This window comes from Temnothorax nylanderi, unplaced genomic scaffold (assembly GCF_030848795.1).
Source record: "Temnothorax nylanderi isolate EJ_2023f unplaced genomic scaffold, tnyl_v1.0 TNYL_tig0051_pilon, whole genome shotgun sequence".
NCBI classification, from domain to species: Eukaryota; Metazoa; Arthropoda; class Insecta; order Hymenoptera; family Formicidae; genus Temnothorax; species Temnothorax nylanderi.
This window is the reverse complement of record NW_027249113.1, coordinates 137,595-162,978: the sequence shown is the minus strand read 5'-3', so window position 1 is coordinate 162,978 and position 25,384 is coordinate 137,595. Positions and strand designations below refer to the sequence as shown.

Below are 25,384 nucleotides of genomic sequence, written 5' to 3'. Positions count from 1 at the left end.
TTAATTAATTTCAAACAGATTTTCGCAGGAATTTAATTTGATAGCTGATTATCATGTTATATCGCGTATTGTTTTATTAGTAACAATCACTCTTGTTCAGAATTAAATAATTAAAGTAATTAAAAAATCAAATAATAATTGATACACATTTTGTGTATGATTTCCGATTAAAAATAAATATTGCGAAAAACTAAGTATAACAACAAAAGAATTTGATATTAAATGCAATATAAAGTAATTCCCTTTTGAAACAATTTCAAAATTTCGTACATGCACAGTGAGTTATAATGAACTAATTTCCATCTTCCTATTTGGCCAATTATGTAAATCGCTGACAAATTACTATCAAATTATTGTTGTTACTGCCGTCATCAGGTTATCATGTAATATGCATGTTGCTTGAATACAAGTAGAATATTAAGCAGTACTTCGAGTTTCTGTTTAGATCGTTTCCTTAATGTAAGTTAAAATCTCAATATGTGGTATAATATGTTCAGAGAAAAGGGACACATCGCGCTTAACGGTCGCGTCCTTGCGTCGAACAGCATGCGGCACAGGTGCGCACAGCACCATTACTGATATAAAAGAAAAGTGTTGTAAACTTATCCACCTTCTTATTACACTCGTGTCTTGCAAAGTTTGTGGCGACTGTAACCATTTATCGCCATTCTCTAAGCGATTTAAAATAGTATAACCAATATCTTTCTGAAATATCTATCTATATATATATATATATCTATCATTTCATACATACGTCAAACATATATAGTTATTTAATTTAATATATTATTTAATATAATTTTTGTATTGTTCTATTAAATGGTAAGTTGTTAAAAAAGGTTCGAGGTCGATAGGTTAATGTGCACAGTTCTATGCAGAGTTGACAGCAGAATTATGGAAGCAGCAAGTAATAATGAGCGTCTTTTATCAGACGCAAGTGGTAACGCCTGGCTTTAAAGCACCATTATACGCGCAAAGGTCCACGAAAGCTTGTGGGCTTTGCATTTATGTGCGAGGAGAATCGATACAATCGACTCAACTTAAACGTAACTTGATACCGCACTATTGCAGCAAAAATATTACGATGCGACGTTTTCCTACGATTAAAAAATTTTACTTTTACTTCTTGCGAAACTTTATCCGAAAATCCATGTCACACATCTGTTGTTGTCGATATCAGATATAGATACTATTAGCATACATTTAGCACGCGATAAATTGAATCATGCATCATTTTCTCCGCGTGAAAATAGATTCGCACATTTTATCGGTATGCTGTTTTATTATTTTTTTTAAATTTATCTTAGAAAATATAAAACATTCAACTATGGAAATATTGCAATGGACTTTAGTGTTTTCTCATTTGACTAAAATATCATGCTTTCTTTGCAATGAAAATTTCTTTTTGTTTAACTTGTGTTTTTCTGTCCAAGACATCCTTGAGATTGCAATAACTTAAAATCGCCAGCTTCTTTTTCCAAAAGAATAAAATCGTGAGAGGGAAATAAAGATAATTAGAAATTTAAGTTCACCCAGTTAATAAGGTGAGAGAAAATTGCGCTCTGATATTGGAAAGTGCTGCGTCTGGATACGTTCTCAAGTAATGTGTTCAATTAACTTGGGGATACTAACGGAGTTAAACGAAGCGTAGTGAGGGCGATCTGGCAGTAATCAAATATATACGTGCGTCTCTGTCGAGGATATTTCATCTCGGCCACTCATATCGCGAATAACCTTTTTCGAACAAGAGCGGAACGCAGGCGGGCGTGTACACATCGGATGTCACGCGGCGACAATGCGGGATGTTCACGTGTGATGCAGGATATGTGTGTGTTCCGCGTGCTATTGAGGTTGCTGTTGGAGTAACAAATCCGCGCCCGCTCTGCGCGGTTTCTGCGAAACACGAAATTCGCGATGGTCGCGTTTCCATGCACGCGACCTACCGACCGACTGCTTGATACACGCGGTCACAAAGAAAGTCGCTGTGTGTATGCACATCACGGAAGATACGGTTGTCAATGCGGAAAACAAAGTGCACCACAAGTCGCGCCGAATCGTTTCGTCGATGGCGAATTGCTGCTTGACTCATGACCCGTGAATATTTCGCGTATCGCGATTTTTGAATAACATGCACGCGTCCCGAAGAAACAGCGAAGAGTGTTATCCTTGTTATAGATTCCTTGAAGCAATCGGTGCCTCACGTAACAGATTCGTGCCTCGGGGATCGCGCGAAACTCTTGACTGAAGCTGTTACTCGAAAATCTTGCCGCTATGGCTTGTAACAACAACGCGAAGCAGCACGCAGCATACCATATCATACATTATATGCGGTTACGCAAGGAATCTAATTAATTGTGGAACGTTTAATTTACCATATGTAAACTTGGAAAATTGCAGTTACATATTGCGCAGTTCGTCGTACTTTAAAATCGTGCGCGACTGCAATAACAACTCCCTGTTTTTTTTTTAGTAGAAACAATTGTGTGAGAATTTAAAGATACAGGATAAGACGATTTAATAGGTGAATAAGGAATTAACGTAAGAAATTAAGATGTGTGTTACTTTATATAGTGTAGTATAAGTATTTACCTGAATTATAAAATAATTCTTAATGAACAAAATATCAAAATGCCAGCTATAGCTTTATTATTTAATTATAATATATACAATCTGAATTCTAAAATTGTTTATTTATAATATAATTTTATATAATTTTTTTCGTTATTTACATTTATACATAGCCTCTTTGCTTTAATATTTTAGATATGCTAAATGCAAATATTAATACACAATTATTTTCGCGTATTTCACGATGTTCATGAATTGCCATACATGGAATTTCCTTTTGACTAATTTCGCAAATAGGTATCTACCTACGCTTGACGTATGAAAGTTCGAAGTTCGAAGATAGAACAGTCAATCTCTAAGGGCCAGAAACTCTCCGGTTACAAGTATCGCCCGAAGGAATATCGCTTACCCACCTTCTGAAACTCATCTTAATTGCACGAAACGTACGCTTGTGCACGGGTTAAAGAGCAATCTTATAATGCAAAGCGAGGCAGAAATGAAGTATCGAGCGAAAGTGCTTCGTCAAGTCGATGGAAATTCGTTACTCGTCCCTTAATTACATGACTGTTAAAAAGCTGTAAGCGTCTAGGGGTTGCGGTGTATATTAAATTTTTAATAAATCCGGTATGCGCGCCATGTTTAATCACTCTTTTTAGATTACCGGGTATTATATGGAGAACCGTAGTCTATATAAGAAATTAATTACGAAAATAGTAATTAAAGAAGATGCATAAACGCACAAATGACATTGTTTATAATAAAGACAGTAATTACATAAAATTAAAAATATCTTTAGTGAGATTATTATAAAAAATATTAATATAAGCTGCGCAAATTCTTTTAATATATATTAAAAGAAGCTGCGCAAATTGCAGATATAAGACTATTTAATAAACAGTAATGAACAACTTTGTTCGCATATTTATGCAGCTCTTTTTTTTAATTATTTTATAATAATTTTTAGATGGAATAATAATTACACTTTTGCCGCTCACTTATATATATTACAATTAAATTACAATCTTAAGTCATAACGTTTATGTTCATATTTCGTTCATTAAAAATTTTCATCATGGATAAACATCGCAATTAAACATATAATATTTTTCTGAAGTAAAATTGTTAAACGCAATTTAAAATAATAAAGAAACAATTTTCTTGTTTATAGTTTAATATAATTTTTAGTTTAAACGAATTGATAGATATAAAGATTTTTATATCAATATTACAGACGTAAAAGTTTATGCAACTTTTGTTTGGAATTTTGATTAAAAATAGATACAAAGCGATAGCAATGGAAAAGGAAAACGGTAATCAAATTTATTTTAGCACAGTTCGTTACATGTTTCCTGAACCGGAATTAAATCTATAACATCCGATTGAGCTAATTCGTATATGCCATGTATACTAGTACTGCATTAACTCAACCGTAATCGTTGATGGAAGTCAAGATACCATATATTCTGGATATACACGATCGGATGCGTTTGGAAAGTTTATTCGATGTTAGATTACGTAAGTAAATATACAACACTTCGCATCTAAGACGTTCAATTAGTACAACTGTATCTTGATGGAATTAATGTGCGATGATTTAACGGTGATTAATTATTTACAAGCATCTTAGAATATAGTTTAGATATGACAGATGCAAATATTTTAGAAAAGTCGCAGATAATCTATATTTGTGGAAAAATTACTCTTGCTATCAGAAATTGATTCTGAGCAATATTTATTACCGATTCAGCTTTAAAATCGTAATTATAGATATATCCATAATTTTAAAATTTTATACGTATTTAGATGCTTCGTTTTACGCAATGATAATACGTGCTTCCTGTTCGGAAAACAGATTCTCAACGAATTTCTCGCTTTAGAATTTTCTGTCGTGTCATCATCCATCGCTCCCGAATGTCGTCCTTTCTTCTTCTAATGCACTTAGAAGCCTTAAGAAGATTCATTACTTCGTTCTGCCATTTAACGTGCCACACATCGTAAGTTTCGAAAGCCGCCGACACTTGAGTTTTGCGAAAAGAGTCTTGTGTCAGCATTTAAAATGCATGCGACAAGCGGCGACTAACGCTGTGCAATTTAATGCCTCGCAAAGACATCTGGTATGCAAGGCGCAGATAATCGAATAAAAGTAATCAATTTTGAGCAAAGAATTGGTATAAGATGAGAGACACAGCTAAGTACGGTAAAATACCGGCCGGCATAAAGCTTACCCTAGAGCTTAGACAGTAAAGACTTTTATTTCATATAAGGAGGTAGAAGACCGTTTTGTGGAAAATTTGCTTTTTACTGTATCGGAATTATGTCAGAAATTTGTATAGAACATCTTTTATTCAGAGAATTACTGCTCGATGTTATTTTAATATCAAACTCATATTAAAAATATATCTGCTTTTATTTGCCTATTTGTGAAAACTCATGCAATAAACGCTTGAATATATTTTGTAAAAACCGTAAAAATCGTTTTATGCGATTATTATTTGTCTCAATATACATATTTTATAAAAATTTAAAGATTATTACACTGTTATTATACGATAAGCGCATGCAATATTTAATTCGGCAATATTTAATAGAGAGAGAATACAACATTTTATTATAATATATAATATATACCTGCTATAATACCTGTATATTATAATCGTGACATTTTCTTTATGCCATTTCGCTATAATATTTTATTAATCAAGAGTTATGAATGTTTTTAATACTTATCAATATTACAAAACTTATCTCCGAAGCTAATTGTAAGGAAAAGAATTCATATTACGATAGAAACTAAGTTCAAATAACCCAAATTTAAATTTCTGTGTAATTATCCGATCTTATTTTTTTTTTAATAATTATTATAACGTAATCAACGTCATATTTCTTTCGACAGCATCGAAAAGATTGACAATGAAATATGAATTCACATTTATGCTACGTGACATTTTTATATTCATCGTAAAGCAGAATGTACGACGGAATTATGCGACCGTTCTTCTTCATTGGATGCCGAGGTACCATTCCGTGTGATAATGCGGTGTCTCGTTTTGCAGTGAATTACCTTTTTCCTCATAAGATAGGGATGCATTCGCGGTGGGCGAAGTCGCATCGAGTGGCAGGGGATTGGCGGGAAGCCGAACAGCTCGGCGGAGCGCGGCACAGTCAGTACTCGGCGAACCGTCTGCACGTTCGGTGCCGTGCCGATGTCCAAGCTCCTCTGACAGTTCGGTTACACAAGCATAAATTTCAATTTCGCTTAATTAGCATTGTTCTAATGACTTCCGGCATACGACGTCTGTCAAGAAATCGGAGAGAACCGATGAAATATCTCGAAATTTAAACGGGAATAGACCGAGTGTGTGGATAAAATATTTCTCTGGTCCATTACATCTAGAAACTTTTAAATTTCAACTGACCAGCGTGATGCTATGCTACGTGAGTTTAATTGTGGATTTATTAATAGTGGATTCTGATTTGATGTGTTTACTTCGTCATTTTACGCGGAAATCGGAGCATGATAAGAAAAGAATTTATAAGATTTGACAAATCAAGAAGTATAATCGCGTAATGATACTATATTATAATTTAAATTTGTAATTATTATTATTTAAATTATATATTTAATTATATATACAAATTATCATAAATAACTGCTAAAGATAAGGAGATAAAATTGTAAGGAACTTACGGTACAAGCTATTAAACTATTATTTTTTCGTGAAATATTTTTTATCGTGCATGTATCTTGTGATATGTATTTTTGAGGAGAATATTAATCTTGTTGCGCATTGTACTCTTATACACGTATATACATATATATATATATATATATTTACTCAAGTTATTTCGTACAGAATGGTCTCGTTGTCGCATATTTAATGATATCTCCTTGGAGGCGCGTCTGCTGTAAAGTTTGATTATAAAAACGAGAAAAAGTGACAACTGCAATATTCATTTTTAGTGCTTTTTAAAAATAGGTGTTTAAAACTCCCTGTGTTATATAATTCTGTAAAGCAGTCTTACCATTATCACATAACGGTACAGACTTGAGAAAGTTTTACGTGAAAGTATTATAAAGATTATCCATAATCTAATTTTCATAAAAGCTGTAGAATAAGTTTAAAGAAGATTTTTTTATCTTCTTTTATTTTTTTTTCTCAAAAAGATTTCTCGCTTACGTTACGTAATGAAAATAAGAAATGTATTCTTATTATTATAAATATATAGAAATATATTTATATCATATATGAATATATTTTTATTATTGTACAATATATATTTTTGTGTATAAAATAACATGTTCTCGACAACTTCAAATCACATTTGTATATTTTATTGTGCTTATATACTGTATGAATTAATTCAAAAACAATGTAATTAACGTGTTATATGTATATATTTTCATACAAATTTTTGGCGACATTAATATAGAGAGAAACTGCATTTAATAAAAATTAATATAAAACGACGGCTTGTGTAAGCAAAAGCTGATGGTACTGTGAGAGGTTATTGAAAGCTCGTTTGACCGCGCGAAAGCTTCGCCATTTACCCGGTCCTGAATTTAGATCGTTAAATATCAATGATAGCGCTATGAAGTCGCTTTTCACCGTTGCGACAATTCTCTTCCTCTTTCTCCGCTTTGCACTCCGCGTGCACACATGGCAGTATCATAGCGGTGTATCCGGGCACTTCCCGTATATATATCGCCCTGATATCGTTTTTGTCAAACAGCCGTTTAACAAATGGCTTGAAAATAATTCGCTCCCTGCGCGCAGACCAGATATGCTTGCTCAATCGTCCCGATGAATCTGTAAGATAATACGAACGAACGCATTTCAATTTTTCCGCAATGCAGGCAATCTCCGCTAACGGCCACACGAGCAGTTATTAACACGTGCGCTATGGTGGTAATCAGTGTCGGCCAAAATTCTTTCAAAAATTGCATTGTGCAACCTTCAATTTACTTTTTCTATTGAGGCTTTTTATTTTTTCCTTTTTTTGGCTGCCAAATAATTTCTGAATGCATCAGACGTGTTTTAAACGCAACAAACCGATTGCTTTTCCATTCAGCCATTACTATTTTGTACGTGATTCTATTTTCTATGTATACATTTCTGAAATAACCATTTTTTCAGCCTGTTTCATTTTTGTTATAGTAATACAGTTTATTGTAAAGCAACTGTCGTGGCTTTAATACGAAAGAATTGCAATTAGAAAGAATTATTTTTTTTAGTTATTGCGACTGAAAAATGGAACATATTAAGTTCTTGTTATTGGAACGAAGTTGCATGCTAATAGCGTTCTGCTTTCATTTTACTTCTTATTGAATTATCCATATTGAACACAAGAAGACTTCGTAGTTCAACATCATTATAATTTGTGTTGTAATTATTTTAATCAGAATTGTTTATTTTATTCTTCCTACGTGAAGATTGTTTTATTCAAAAGTCTAAACTGAAAGCACTCGATTTACTAAATTACTAAATTAAAATTGTTGATAGCTTGCATTGAAGAATTTCGTGTTTTGAGCTACCGTTCCTCCGTAGTTAGCTAGTTGCACGCGTATTCACGTTCATTTAATTAAATCTCCAATCTTAAATGTTCCATCCGACCATAGCTTTAGATACCTTTATATAAGAGAATCTGAGAAATCAACTATGGCTGCATTGCGAGATTTCTGGCAAGTTTAATGCATTCTTATCGAGGGATATCTCCGTTGGCTATCAATGCCGCGCCCCTAATGTTTGAAAGCTTTCCACGAACATGCGGATGTGCAAGACGTATCTCTGATAGAACCGCTGAAGGGGAGAAAGTTAAATTGGACTTTTTTATCTATCGCGAATGTTAACTTGATTTTGTTACATAAAAGAGAGAGAGTTACACGTTGAAACATAATTCCACAGCTAACAAATTCGCGTACAGAATTCGATTATGAGATTAAAGTTCTTTTTAAATTCGATTTTTTAATGGAAGTTTTCATATTATTTTAAATTGCAAGGAAGTTCTTAGACAGCTGTATATTAAATAAAAAAATTTATTTAGAATAGAATATCTATAAATAGTTCTTTTGTTATATATATTATTTAAATATTAAATACTGAAGCTTCAATATACCGAGTAATACACGTATTTAAAGAGAGAATGCTCTTTACAATTATTATAAATACACTTGATATTGATTACTAATAATCAGTACATATTATTTCTAGTTAACTATTATCCATTTAATGATTTGATATTATATACAATTATTAATATTAGTTGTTAATGTTTAATATTATTATGTCTACGATGGCTTATAATAATTCTGTCAACAAAAGAAGATATTTTGTTCTAATCAATTTAATTAAACAAGATTACATTGATGTGCTCACAACGCGCGTTGTTAATATACACAGAAGTTTATATTTCTCATTAATATGTTCGCAAAGGCTCTCAAAGCATTATGCTCTCTTGAATTGGTTTCTGAGTACACTGTTAGTCCTTTATAGCTAATAACTTTAAAGCTCTTCAATTATTCACTACGGAATATACTGTCGCGAAATTTAATCTCAAGGATCAGTAAGGCTTTCTAAATATCATCTATTAACCGTACAAAAGTGAGTCGATATATCGTGAATATCATTTTCATATTGATAAATCATAAAATCGTTTCACGAATATTTTTCTAAATGCTTTTTTAATTATATTCAACACACTTGGAATTATATCCATTGAAGCGAAAGAAGTTATATAGGTACTGAAAATCTTTCATTTCTGTTCTAACGATAAGATACCCATAAAATATGATTTTTATACAAAATCTTGAATATTAAATTTGTCAGTTTTTGGCTGTAATATCACTCAAACTGTCGTCAGTGCGGGTCATAGAAGCTTATTTGGATGTTTCAGAAACCATTAAAGTGGACTTTGCTTTCAACTATAACTGATACTAACTGCGATCTTTCGTTCTGTGTTAATGCGGTTTACTCCAAGCTAGAGTTTCAACAACTGAGCTGGCTCTAACGTAAAAGCGCGTGCTAAAGTGGAATTACCACAACATCGGTATAATGTACAATCATGACGGTCCTGGACTAAGCAGACTCTATCTCGCGCAACGACATCATTAAACTGGAATTAATAGCAATTTATGGAATAAATTGCTATTAAATCCCAGTCTTTGCATTCGCCAGTTAATTTACCTATGTAGTGGATGCCTAGAATTGACGCACGTACACGCATCAACGAGTGTCATGAGAGTTTTATTGTCGAATTCTAAAAAATGCTCAAATATCTTGTAATTTCTTATACTTGTACGCCCACGATCGGCACTTTACAACGAATGAAGAGAATCACTGAAATGTTATTTTTTAACGATAAGTCGGAAAAAGTGCACACAGATATTTTTGTGAAAGTCCTGGGTGTGTGTATGTGGTTACTTTATCGAAATAACTTATTTAGATGAAAGAAACATTTCATTTAGAATATTTAGATCAAATAAAAGAATAGAGATTTGTTTTCAAAAATATAGAAAATATTAAAATTTTTAAATCTTGAGCTTAACGCGGGATTTTAATTCCAAATGTCTCGCTTTTGTTAATATTGCAAATATGACATATGGAACGAAACATATATTTAATTTTTAATTTTATTATTTTTGAAACAAGTCTAATAAATTACTAAATATTGATTACAAGGTAAATTCAGGTATTATGTTATTTATCATTATTTTTTTATTGCACATAAAGTGATGATAAAATATCTTGATTTTAGCTATTTTGTTATTACTACAAAGCTTACATGCTTATATCGTGGCTTTTATCATAGACTTTATTACTATACCAGTAAACAGTTGCAATTGCTAGAAACAGGAATAGCGTGATTAAAGCAATGGCCTTTAACGACTGAGTCTTTTTCTGCAATAAGCCCCGATAAAGCGGATTACGCTTTTCAAAAAATAATTTGGTTCATTGATTTCCAAGACAAAAAAAAAGACATCTGCATCGTAAACGTGCATCTTAGCTCTTTGGCTCGATTAAAAATCTTCCATAAACGTAAGTTTCGCGAAAAATTGCAGCGGGCGCCCGTACGCTTGACGATCGCTCGGAAAAATAGTCTCTCGCATGATGAAGTGTTCTAGTATACTTCGACGATTTTCTTTGGCAACGAAACTTGCATTACTATAGTTTTCGAGCGGAATGGCGCAAGAATTTAAGACAATGTATATTCACCTACGATCCGGCTTTTTGCGTCGCGCCTCGTTGTCCTCTTTCTTCGTGCACGCGTTTTCGCTTCCCATTCTCTCACTTCGGCTCCTTTTATAATTGTTCGCCATTAAGCGAATCCAAGGGGGTATCCATTAGTCTCGCGTGAATCTAAATGACAACGAGAACGAACTCTCATAACTTTCGCATCTTCTAACCGCGTTGTACCCATTGCGCGCTCGTTCTTCATGCCGCCTCCACCATTCATCCTACCCCCTGTTATCATTTGCATAATTTCGCGAGTGCGTCTATTTCGCGCAATCGCGTATATACGTCTCGCGACCGAAGTCGCTGAGTGACTGATCCTCGCACGGCGTTGAATATTAAACAAAATCTGGGATATGGAGAATTGTTTTCAGATTTATGGCGGGATATGTATGCCGGCCGTATGTTAACGTCGGAGGGCACGCGCGTGAGATGATTTAAAGAATTGTCTTGTCGTTTGCACCATTCCACGCATAAATTTTGCGGAGATTACTCGTGCATTCGGCGACTGGTGATTTATTTTTTCGCTCCTTTATCGTTTATATCGTGATAACAGTCGAATGATAGCATTGAATTTTAATGCAATCCGTGACGTGAGAAAAGAATTTTTATATATAAGGCTAGATATGTATGCGTAAATATGTCAGCTTATTTATATAGATAAATTAAATTCTACAGTTTATTTATATATAGATAAATAATTGAATTCTTGTGAAATAAAACTTATATTATATAATTATACGTATATGTATACATATTTGTGCATATATGTATGTATTATATATCTATATATATATATATAATCACACAGAGGTAAGCAACTCAATTGCAATTATTCATAGATAATTGAGTTCTGTATTTATTTTAATACTCACCTCTGCAATATACACGTTTGCATTGTATTTATTTTTGTAGGGTTGCATGTTACAAAAAGGGTGTTTCATAAAAATCCATTATATCGTTACAATTCTATAGTTCAACAAATTCTGCGTAAAACGTGCCTTGAATAAAATTACGCAACTGGAAATACGTGGATTGTGAAATAATATAACGAGGTTAATCATGGATTTTCATACAAGGGGATAAACGAATGAAGTGTAAAGAATCCAATAAGCAGCAGAAATTAATTAATATAAAATTGATATTGCCATTTTGTACAACAATATATCTATTAATATCACGTTAAACGTTTATCTTAAGAGATTAATTATTTGCGAGAGACTTTGGCGTATATTACAGGAGTACAGGAATGCTTTGTTTTTTTACATCCTTGTTAAAAGTTATCAATAAATTTTATGCAATTTCAGTTTGCATTTCTACTTTGAAAGACTCTAGTTGGCAAGAATAATATTGAGTTACTATTATAAAATCTAGCGTTAACGTTGAGCAGTAGTGCAAATTATAAAGATATTTTACTTTTCGAATTCAGAAATGCGTGACGGCGCTATTCAGTGTTTCCGCCAACATCAACGTATAATTGTGTACGGAGATAGATCAAATATTGAATCGTGCAGGTCGAACTTTCCAACTTTCAAGGGAGATAATCTAAGAATGACGGTTTCTTACATCTCCCGCAGTTCCCTAATACGCGGTGAAAATTGCGGAAAAAAGAGTTATCGTGATTTTAAAACACACAGACGTCGTTTGAGAGCGAAATTTGCAGGTAATGCCAAGCCTCTTCTATACCATTCCGTTGCTTCGTAACTTAAATACTTGCACAGCAACTTGTCCGCGCTTGCAATTTCGTACATCGTACGATTGTTTCGGTGACTCCCGCGACGAAAAAACCAGCAGTGCCCACGAGGAAGTTTCTCGCTGTCGGCGAGAATAGAAAAGTTCTGTTTTCACGGTAAATACATGGACAAAGTTTCATCTAATTGGTTAAGTCGTTAAGGTCACGAACAAAATCGATGGCGACGAAACTTGAACGGGCCCACATATCTAGCGCTCGATGAAAGAAATGAAATTGAACGCAATTCTATCAGAGTGACAATTCGAAATGTATCGATTTTAACATATACCTACAGCAGTACGAAATTAACGACACATGAATACAGAGCAGCGGATTGTCATTTAATTGCGATTACATATTGATTGCATTGTATCATAATTAATCTTACAAGTTAATATATCAGTGACTACTATTCTCAGTTTAAGATTATGCGGCCAATTGACTTATTTTGTCTATTATAGTTCTTAAAAAATTGCAATATACTAGTTACTGAGGAATAAAATAGCGCTTTCACATATTTCTCTGATATAATTTTAAAAATGTTGACAAATGAAAACATGCTCTGTGAACATTAATTATTATCGGACAAATAAATTCGCGACTTGTAAAATTATGTCTCCAGGTTCGTTCGATTAAAATTTTTTCTCATACACAATCCGGCATCTACGTTGCTGAACTAATTAATATCGGACATGAATCCAGCTCCACGTAGTCCGAAAGAGAAACGTTATTCGCTGTTCTACGTAGTAACAAGTTCGTTTATTGAATTGATAATGCATTTTACATTATTTCCAGGTTCTAATTACGCGTATCACTGGGATATTATTAGAGTGAATTGATTGTAATTTCCAGTTACAATGCAGTTTGCAGTTTCAGTAATCATCGCGAGATAGACGCACTAGTGGCCTTTTCTCTATAACTCTATATTTACGCTGGCGTCGTAACTTTCTATATTTATATGTTTCAAATTCGTTGACGCACACTACTTTGCAACAACACCTACCAGCCAATATTGAGTGCATTAACTGTAAACTAATACTATGAAAACATTAATTTAATTAATTAATCCTTAATAAGTCAGATTATTTGCCTTTGTTATATATTTAATGTTAGATCTATTTATACCTCCTTTATTATTTTATATTAATTTTTAATTTTTTTGGAAATTTTCTTTGAGGCTCTTTTTTTTTAGTAATTTTACTATTTCAAGCAATTGCGTTTTTTAAGCAAAAAATAGTCTAGATATATTTTCCGTTTAGTCATTATAATAGACGAAAATAATTAAAATAGAGATGTATTTAAGATGATTAAATCATTTTTTAATATTTCTTAACAAATGTACAACAGCGTCGACGGAGAAGATTAATGTTAGCACCGATTTATTAAGTCTTTTTATGAGACAATAGTATTTTTAATTACTTTAACGCATTGTTTTAATATAGTATTCTCTCCGAGAATGATATCTATATATACCACTGTTACACATTTTAGGTTTCAGCTATAAAAATTTACAAACAACATAAATTCCAGCAACTTTATTCAACGACGTAACATTTTATGTTCAGCAGTAGTAGCTGCCGTGGCATTTAAACAAGAAGGCATTTACTACTGGTACTATTACCACTGTATTGCCGTGAAATATGCAATATTTTAAAGAGAGAAGTCGTCGGCATTATTGAATTCTTCATCTTTCAACTGTTTATTTTCTCCAATATAAGCGGCATTTTAATCCATGAACTGCAATAATTTAAGTTTATTACACTATCTTTTACGACATGTACTTATTAATCTGTTGAACATCGTACTTTGTATGATAACAATTTTTTATCGATTCGAAAGATTTATTTACTACCGCCAGTTATCTCATCATATATACGCATGAACCAGCTGGAAGAGTTTTTACTATTTTATATCAGTGATAAATACCTGCGTTTATACAATGTTGACCTGCGTAATATATCTCGCTAATTTAATATTTGTTTGCGCCAACTCTAGTAATTCATTCCCTTCTCTCAGGCTAAAAATACAGTCCCGCAATATCCAGAAGTAGGCTGGGGCTCTTGAATAATCCGCTTAGTTATGTGCATGCCGCGAGGTGGCCATTATTTTAAAGTACTTTTTAAGTACACACGAGTTGCAGCTTTTAATTTTCCCGGCGACATATCTCGCTGGTCGGCAGAGTGCGATAGCTTGCAACTGCCGTATGCCTTGGTAAACTCGAAAATAGGATACAGGAAATGGTGTACTCTCATACATGGTTTGCTTTGAATGGGTCGCGCAATGCAAGTTTATTGAAAGCCGGAAGTTGATCCACTACGGCGAATGTAGTATATACTCGTCTCGGCGAGGACGCCTCGCGTCTGCCCCCATACGCGCATCTATCTACTCCCACCTTGTGTACCGCGCGAGATCCCTTACCGCCCGCATACCACTTGTGTTTTGCACACTTTTTCGACATACGGAAGACATGTTATACATAATAGAGGTCACGGTTTCCATCAGTTCTCACCACGCAGACTATATTTATAATGTGCAGCTGCTCTCCGCTCCGCTTGGAATTTGTGGCGCGAAACATAGTATCGTTCATGAGCGGATTACATCTCCGGTTTTTCTCATTCGCTAGTCTCGAATTTTTTAGAAAAAAAAAAAAAAAAGAAAATTACATTTTAAGTGGCAAAATTTTAAGTAACTAAATTTCACGCAGAAAATTATATTCGCCATGTATTCACGAATAAATATTATTTTGTTTTCTTAAACACGCATAAAGGAAAGAAAGATAATAAAATTTATACAGATTTTTGAGGGAAATACGATTTTATTAAATCGCTTTTTTATATTACTGCTTTTACAGTGGTTTTATGAATGACAAATCTATATTTTCTATAAATATCTAATTCTTGCTTCCACTCTGAGCCAAAATATTTAATATCGAAAAGTAACATTGCAAAAAATAAAAAACGCTTTTGTACAAATTTTTGCTGAGCAATAATCGACTTCAAATTTATAACAATTCGTCATTCATTAAATAATGGCATATACAGGAACATTTTGATTTTATATACGAAGACGATGTATTAAAGTTGTTTATACTTTTTTGTTTTAAAAATACTATTAAAATGATCGAGGAAGCATCGCATCAACTTTAGCCAATTTTTATTCATATATTTAAAGAACGACAAGCTTGCAAAACTTTAGAATGATATAACACAGTGAGGAATGGTTGGCAAAACGTCAAAAAATGGCATGTTTCGAATAGCGTGTATATTCGCGAACTTCCTCATGCCTCATATTCATCGTATTATCGCATACATGCATAACCGGATTACATAACTGATATATGTACCTGGAGGATATATTTCTGTGAGTGCACAAAACAAAACGGAAGTCAGCTACGCAGTGCATTATGCCGTCCGCGATGCACCTGCGTCTCGTTGCGTGCTACGAGAATATTTCCGCGCTCTCTATCATTCGATCCTGCCGTACATCCTCCGCTTCCGAAATATCCCAGGAATTCCGGTTATTCGGCTACGATTGCAAAGATAGCTTCATAGTGTCGTTTAATTAATTCCACGACTTCTCTGACTTGCATACCTGTGCACGCTCTAATAACTCCTCGAGTTTCCCCGTCCGCCGTCATATTCAGATTTTCCCGTAACGAGTTATATGAAAAATTTTACATGCTGTTATTTCAAGACGTGTACTAATTGGCGGCCGGATTTATGTCGAATGGACTGCGCGGAGAATTTAATTCAGCGCTTTAACGATACTTTGTAACCGATGAAATTCGCGATGGAAGATGTGTTAGCAGTTAGAGCAATGCAAATCTTTTTATAACGAGTAATTTTTTCACCGTATATCAATTATTTCACGTTATTTCAATGGCTCTTTTAGAACGTATATTTCTATCGAGCAAAATTGTGAAGGGAAATATTATTTAAACAGAGAATTCTAGTAATCTCTTTTTACAACTTACAGAAGAATATAGGAAGAATTTAATCCTACTATATATAATATAATATATTCTACTATACATAAATGTGCCGAGCACAATTGTAATTTAATACTATTAATGAACGTGTTACGTAGCGAGTATTTTAATAGGAATATTTTACGGCACAAAGTTAAAAAACTCATCATCAAGAATTTCTAAAATGTCAAAGGACACTAAACGTAAAGTAATAAAAAATAGCCATAAATCCTTATCCCCTTTTATTATTATTATTATTATCGTCATCATTGAAAAGTGACGCTGATCTAAAACCATCGATCGATCTGATTTTATCATCTAACATAATTGCTCAGCGATATTAATCTTTGATACGTTATTGACAAGCATCATTTTTACATGTTATATTTCTTTAATATCTATTGTTAACTTGTTTTATAAAATTAATTATATAATATAGCAATTATATAATATATACGTTTCCACATTTGCAATATGTAAAATATAGTCGTTTAGTATAAGAATCTTTCTAATTAATTTATATTGACAAGTATTTTGTTTTTAAATAATACCTCAATCATCAATATTTGCTAAGCTGATGCAAATGTTTTGTCAGATATCAACGTGGAAATGTTTTAATTTCATATAATAGTGCGGTCAGGACCGTCATATAAATGCCGCGTGTTTGAATTTATTGAGTAATACAAACGAATTTAATGGAGACATGTATATATAAAGTTGATTGAAACAAAAATGGAAAAATGGATGTTATATATACCTAAAAAGAGTTGTTTTTTTTTGTTACATGAAGGTTACAAATATGGACCTTTGATTTTATATTTCCATTTTATCTAAAATATATACTGGACATTTTCCCGAGGCGATTCCTATGTGCGTGGAAGGCAAATGTCAATATGTTTCTCGAATAGAACGCTGGAACGCGCTTCGTTTATCGAACTGCATCGATCGTAACGAATAATGCTTCCACGGGGGAAATAATAAATTTTTTAACGACGCCGGTTCATTAGCAAGTACTTAAAAATGCTGGGGTCAGGTCTGGCCCCCTCCCCTTGTCTCGTATAGTATACCGCCTTTATTCATTCTGCCGCTGACAGAGAAATTAAGTGGGGGCGTGGGAGATAAAAAAAAAAGTTAATAAATGACCACGCAGACCCCAGCCGGACGAATACAAAGCGGCGCGCGTTACTAAATTGCAAATCAACGCTATATACATATACCCTCCCCCATGTATCGCGTCCCGGTGAAAAACAAATTCAGTTGTTGACGGTGCGACGCGCTGACAGCCCAATTATTAAGTATAATGGGAATTTTATCGTCCTCGCAGCTTCGCAAATGAGGAGATTTTACGGTACGTTATACGCGCCATAGGATTACTCGCCAGTTTATAGCGCGAGACAATAATGTCAATAGACGTATGAATTTTTGATACATTTCATAATTTAATCAAACTCTCATAAATGTCTACGTAATGAAAGAATTTGAGAGTTAAACAGGGAGGGGACTTGTTTAAATACGCAGAGATGTGTTACATATTTCAAAAAAATTCAATAAGCGATACTACAATAAGTATTATATGATGGCGCCGACGGATCTATTATGTAAACGCAATAAAATCGCATAATAGTAGTATTTTAATCAAAATGTTTAATCAAGTTTCACGTGAATTGAATGTGCGCGCAAGGTTTCCCCGTTCTAAGTGTTTTTCTTCCGCGAATTTGTTATTACGATGTTCCATTTGCTTCAAAGCGGGGTAAATACGTTCCCAATATGTTTCAATATCGATCCACGCTGACTCTCGCGAGCAGTCGAAGCGGCCGAAGTGCGAGCTTGAGGAAGGCGCCCGTGCATGTCTATGCGCGAGGCGATAATTCGTCGTGTCCTGAGCACATTTAACGACGGGGAGATTCGCCGGAGCCGATCTCCTGGGAATAAATCGCCGAAAACCAACGGGTACTGACAACCTGAATCGCGCTCATACGTCACGGTCGACAGACACCGGTACTTTCGCGAATATGTCGATCTCCGCCCCCGTCGCTAGGGCGTTTCTTCCCGTTCCGCGGGATTCTTTCTTTACGATCCAAGAAGAAATGCCAAAAATATCGAAAAACGTTATATATATTGTCGTTCGTGTAATCATTCCTTGGTAAACAAGAGAGACGCGCTTTTTGAGAAGAAGAGGGCAAAAGTCATTCATATTAGCTACCAGGCCTTACCTTTGGTAATTGTACAGTGAAGAGACTGACGGGATAGCCCAATGGCCATTGAATATATCCATATGGTCACCAGTGATAGCCAAAGGGACTAATGTTTGTAACAATGGACAATTACCGAGTACATCCTTGATGACAACAGGGACCATTTGTGTGTTAATTGGTAGGTACCAGTAGTCAATGACTCTCTTCTGTGTGTGGGCGCGTGATTGAAAATGATACTCCTATAGGGACATCTCAACCAAGACGCTAATTCGACAGTAGTCCGTATTCTCACCGCCTACGTGAAACACGATTATTCGGCATTGATCCGATAATTCCAAACATAAATGCATTTACACGCAAATCGAAAAAGAGTATTCCGCAACATTTTATCAGCTTGTATTTTATTCAGATTGCGGTATCGTCCTATCTGGCTACTTGTATAATGGATAATAAACAAAATACTGAAATAAAAATATCGACGAGTGCTTTAACAGCATCGCTATTTTTAGTCACGATTGTTTTTTGACGAACAATGAGATAAATCTGATAAATATCGGGTCGCTCGTCACAATGTATATACCTGCGGAATTGAAAGTATTGATGTTGTGCTACGTCAATAACCGAACGGAAGATTATTTTTTATGATACACAAAATAATTAACGTAAAACGTTTCAAATAACTATTTTAGTTTGTTTTCTTATTAATCTCTATAATCGGACAGAAACATGTATAAAGCAGTGAAAATCCAAGAACCGCAAAACTTTATGTAATATACGTATACACATTGATTAACATGAATTTAAAATCAATAGCTTACTATGTACTATAACGTTGAAGTTAAATAATAATGGTTTTTTTAAAATTAATATGTATTTCTTTCATACTTGACCAATCTGGAATCGATTTTTTCTTAGCAAAAGTTTGATTAAATACCGTTTTCTTACGCAACTTCTTACAAGTTACTAGTCAATATTGAATATCTTAATGTCAAATTAAAATTCTTTTAAATTTCAATTCAGTTAAAGTTTGAAATTATATGAAGTGCAACTATTTTTATTGCATCTGTTTTTTTGCGAGATTTGATATCTTTCGAAATTAATTTGTAGTAATTAGTAATCATATATGTTTTCAATAATTTATAACTTGAAATTACAAGTTCTTCGACGGATAAAAATGACGAATAAAGTAAACGTAAAAAAATGGATTCCAAACGTATGTACAAGGAAGAAGCGCAAAATTGAATGAGAATAGTGTTGGAACTGATCTTGGGACTTGGTCTTTGTATAGATTTTAATAATCCTCTGATCCAAAGTGATTTTTCAGGCAGATGAACGAAAGCAGCAGATTTGCGTATAATTGAATTTTAATTTGCCCAGAGAGGGAACTATCCTTGCAGAGACAGCCGCGGATATTCAGTCGCTAAACGATAATTGAATCGGATTTCCGAATCCCCGCGATTAAGTCGCTTCGCTCGTCGATTTAACGCTTTCCCCCATCCTCCCGTATCTTTTTTTGAAGAAGATAGGAATATTTTACCCGAAAGACACCTCGCGCATATTACAGCCGGCGACCGATGCCAATGGCGTGAATGGCTGATGAATCGGCCCGAATGAATTTTATCACGTCAATGCGATCCAGCCGCATCCGTCCGCACCATTTGTTCAGCCTTCGCGCAAGACGAATGATTATATATTTTAACACGGAGCTTATACGTACCGCAATTGAAGCAGCCCGCAGCCGCGGTTTACCGCGTGCAACCCTCCCGGAATTGTAGACCGATGAATTGGCTTCCGGACTACGAATGATGCCGCAGCCGTGGATCGCGCTCCAATTTGCATGGAGCAATATTATTTTATCCTCGAATCCAAGGACCGGCTTGCGTAAGCTCGCGCGCGCGCGGGCATCAATATGTAGGATAAAGTTGCAGTAACAGTCTCCGCTGTTATCAAGCGGAAATTCAAATCTTTTGGGGCATCCTCAAGATGCTATGTTGAATTTTTTTAACGCATATAAAAAACTGTTAAAGATGGATATAAGAAAGGCAATAAATACATTGTCACTCAAGTCGATTGAGAAACAAATCTTGTTATATATATAATAAATTAAGCTTTTTCTAGCAAACTTTAAGCTTTATTTGCAATATTCGAATAACAAAATATTTAGACTTGACAAACACTTTTGAATATTTTCGCGTATTGGCACATTTCTCATAACAAAATTGTACTTTTGCGAGTTTCGAATGTCTGCTGAAGCTGTCGCTAATGTAACAGATACTGTACGAAACATTTATGCATATATTATGCATTACTGCATTCTAAAATTATGGTAATGTGACATTTTTCAAGTGAAAACATTCCAAGTGCGCAATTTCAACGTGAGACGACGTTATGTGAATATATAATGGTCTCTTTGACACGCACGTTGTCGGCAATATTTGAGAAAAAGGACTCTACGATGAAGATGAACGATATTCGCCGATGTTCGGCGCAATTGTGAATTAAATTATCCAATAATTTTTTACAATTCTAATAGATTTCCGGGAAAAAAACCCGTTAATGGACATCGCTGCCCTGGCTGTTCTTAATTAATGAATATCCAATGGCACTAATGTAATTAACGGCATTCGATTAAACGGCATTGCGAACGAAAACCACCGAAATAGTCCCAACGACTGTCCCCGTTTTTCTCGAATTAGCTATGCGACTGTGCTTTCACCGAACAGATGGTGCAACAAAGGAACAAAAATGCGTTATCGTATTAAAATTAATCCATTATTTATGGCTTATCTTCTGACGCAGCCTTGTCTTCTTCATCTCTACAATTGTCTTGCTTTTTCTTACGACTAATTATGAAATGATAGCTACAAGATCTGTAATTTCTATCGTGGTACTTGAAAATTTAGCTTGAAAATACTTCTCAAGCGTAATCTAAAAATGTATCTTTTATGTATTTAGTTTTTCTCATACTTACTTACACGCATAATAATAGACATCACAGAGAGCAATTTACGTTCAAGTTTATCATATTTCTTGGCCGTTCTAGTTGCCATGTATCTGAAATATGTTTTTTCCATGTACCATGCGATTTGCATATAAAGTAGATGCGCGAGAGAGTAGAAATAGAGACTTGTCGTTACTATCAACTGGGTCAACAGGTGACGAGTTTGGCCGCGTTTCAGGTGAGCGAGACTCGTCCTTGGACGAAGTGGTCGTATGTGGTCTCTTTGAGGATCCTTCGTATCTATGCGAACAAAGCATTTTTATGATCCGAAGCAAATATTCGTGTAGCAATAAACGTTATCTTTAGACAAAAAATTAGTGACTAATGCAGAAAGATACGTTCGTATATTTTACTAAAATAGGACGAGAGATGTATTGATATTAAAATAGAAATTTCTGTGGAGACATATAAGCTCTGAGAGAAGTGAAACTAACTGATAGAGAATTATGCAAACATGTAATTAGAGCGTATAAAAGCAACATACAATCATCAAACCAAGTTTGTAGCACAAGCGATTCATCTGAGACAATTTTGAGGTCGTAACAGATTAGGTTTAAGCTTGATCGACCGAACAACTACAGCTTAGAACCCGAATATTGTTATTAAACCACCAAATTTAGTTACGATCTCGCCTAGTGTCTATTCAACTAATCCGCCGTAGTATGCAGCGTTGATAGCTGCTATACTAAAGTTTTAGTAAATAAAGAAGTATATTTGGATTTCGGCTATTCCCCCGATAGCCGAATCTCTCAGAACCGAGAGCGTGAGTAAATCCGATTTACAAGATAAGCAAAGTTCAAAATGCGTATACGTTCTGCGATATTAAAATATGCGGACATAAAGTCATATTTTACATATATTTTTAATTGTAACATGAATATGGTTATTTTAATGTCACTTTACTTTTTTAAGAAAAAGAGAGAAACAGATCTTTTGAATTAAATACAAGAAAGAAATATTTATTATTATATTTTGCATATATTCGATGAGTTTGAAACGGCGATATTAGTCTTCAAGTATAATTAGTTTCTAGCATTGTCCGCTATTTTTCACAATTCTACGAAAATTCATTACGAATTCAGCGTGCAGTCGACGTAAACATCATAAGTTTCGTAGAACACTTTATTTTTTTATCTATTAGTATATATGTCTATTTTGTATATATGTCAGGCATATATATTTTCTAATATACTTTTGCCTAATAAGTTAAATAAAAAACTGTCAGATTATAAAATATTGCACGTACTTTCTTAACAAAATATTTATAAAATAGATTATTTGAAACGTTTCTTGTAATTGTGCCATATTGAAATAAATATATAATTCTATTTAAATATATCTGCCAGTAAAATATTTGTTACTAAAATATTCGTCAATAATGAGATGAAAATTTGAAACATGCGTTCTATGGCAACGCGATATAAGTGCATTTATTAATATATACGTTGTAAAGTAGAACATGATCGTTTATTTGTTTATCGCGTATGCTATCCCGCCATTAAAATCAGAATTTGCATTTGAATTTTAATGAAAGCTGATAATTTAAATGTAAATTAAAATGCATATTTTACGCTCTTCCAGTTCGGTCGAAACATGCATATCGCTACTTACACGCGAGAAATATCACTCTCGGCATATTAAGACACTTAGTTTCATATAACACTACTCAACAATTAATAACATAATCGCACATTTTTACAAATTTATATTTATTAAATTATTTTCACGAAATAATTTTCTGTCGAGCATATACTCAATATATAATATATCAATTATTTTCAATTTCTCTCGCGATGTACTTGTGCATATTATACGTTTATGCAATATTTAAAAATTTTTTAAAACAATATCTGTGTTGTTCACCGATAATGAGATTAAACATTCATACATGATTTAGATCACGTACTGCGGGAGGGACGCAGCAATCAAAATTTGATTGCATGCCTTCTTTTTATACATTGAATGATTTCATTTCATTTGAGAGGCAACACCGCAAGAGTAAACTGTATAACTAACGAATACACAAAGCTCTCTCACCGCAGATAAAATATCTGACAATAAAATGTATCTGCATATGACGGAAGCTGTGCATACTTATTAGTTATCATCAGCTACTATTTATACTAAGAAATTTTTATGTTACTTAACGTAGTCCGGGACTACAAATGTCCTACGACAAACAGGGGAAAAGGAGATTTTTTCTGGCGATAGCGAGTTACTCGAGTTAGTCATTTTGTGACGCACAAAGATAGCAAAACGTTAAGAGTTTAATTTGCAATTTTGCCTTGTGATTTGTTCCAGGCACTTCTACAAGCCCACGATGTTGCCGGTCACGAGGTTTACGGCGAGGAAGCCACCAGAGTAACGCCACCGCCTCTCCTCACGTATCTGAATGGCGGCGACGATCTCGAAGGACAAAACGGCGATTTAGATGAGAAAATTACTCGCGTTAGACTGGTGCAATTCCAGAAGAACACGGATGAGCCGATGGTGAGTAGCAAGGCAATTGCGAAAATGTGCAATGGCGTTTCGAGACGGTGCGAGACGGCATTTTTAATTTAAAAATGTGTGGCATTACAGGAGACTTTGTATGATCTGTAATATACTTTCTACATGAAACGAGAGAGAGCAAATATGTACATACACACATTTTTTAAGCAAGATTTACTTGAAATTTTTAAGGAAAACGTAAGAATAAAATATATCGATATGGAGCCATATGAAAATTATAAAATTATATTTTGAATATTCCTTTACATTATTGCATAAATAAAAAGAATCTAATAAATATTATCTGCAGCATTATATTTTGAGTAAATAGTATTAGTATAAATATTAAATTTTTACGTACGATGTAACAACAATCTTATTGTCGTGACAATTTTAATTTTAAATTTGCATTATTATTTACCATGCACGCGACTACAAATTATAAACACGACATTCGCTGTGTTCGAAACACATTATCGTAAAATAACATTTTATTACCGGTGAAACATTACATTTATTATCCTTAATTATAAATTTCGTATTTTCCGGCTGTTTTTCAGGGAATCACGTTAAAAATGAATGAGGACGGGCAGTGCTTCGTGGCTCGGATTATGCACGGTGGGATGATCCATAGACAAGCCACTCTTCACGTTGGTGATGAGATCAGAGAGATCAACGGTATACCAGTTCAGAATCAATCCGTTAATGCCTTGCAAAAGATTCTGGTGAGTGTCCGTAAGATTATTCTCGTAACTGCGAGTGGAATTTCAGAACTTCTTTTAAATTGGGTCGTCAAAGTGATTAGATTGTTATTTCCTTCACTGAAATATATCACTTTATACAAGTTTTTATTACGAAATTGATAAAAATTGTCAACTTTTTGAAACGGAATATGACTTCAGTATCGGAAATCATAGATTCGTATAGGTACTTCGTTATTATATACGAAATTTTTATACGAGTGACGCATCACCTTACTCGTAGCCGTAGTTTGTGAAGAGTCGGTCCTCTTCGACTGTTACAGCGGGAGGCACGTGGATCGGTGACTTTCAAGATCGTGCCGTCGTACAGGAGCGCGCCGCCCCCCTGCGAGGTACAAGTAAGACCCAACACCCAAACCCTTCCCCAAAACACTATCGCGTCTAGTAAGCCCACAGCTTCCACGGCCTCCTCGGGCGCGAGCTCTGGAGGCGGTGCGAACAA

At 34.2% G+C, this 25,384-nt stretch overlaps 1 protein-coding gene across 13 annotated transcripts in view; it reads left to right on the top strand.

Annotated features, from left to right (window-relative positions):
- Window positions 1–25,384, top strand: part of Cask (peripheral plasma membrane protein CASK) — a 182,042-nt gene that overhangs the window by 131,104 nt on the left and 25,554 nt on the right. For 7 of the 13 annotated variants that reach the window (XM_071706256.1, XM_071706259.1, XM_071706264.1 and 4 more), the window contains 3 exons: window positions 23,993–24,181; window positions 24,742–24,906; window positions 25,206–25,280. In XM_071706256.1, the coding sequence (XP_071562357.1) occupies window positions 23,993–24,181; window positions 24,742–24,906; window positions 25,206–25,280 (429 nt within the window). The remainder of the gene's footprint in view (window positions 1–23,992; window positions 24,182–24,741; window positions 24,907–25,205; window positions 25,281–25,384) is intronic. The other 6 variants (XM_071706257.1, XM_071706260.1, XM_071706269.1 and 3 more) reach the window with 2 other exon arrangements.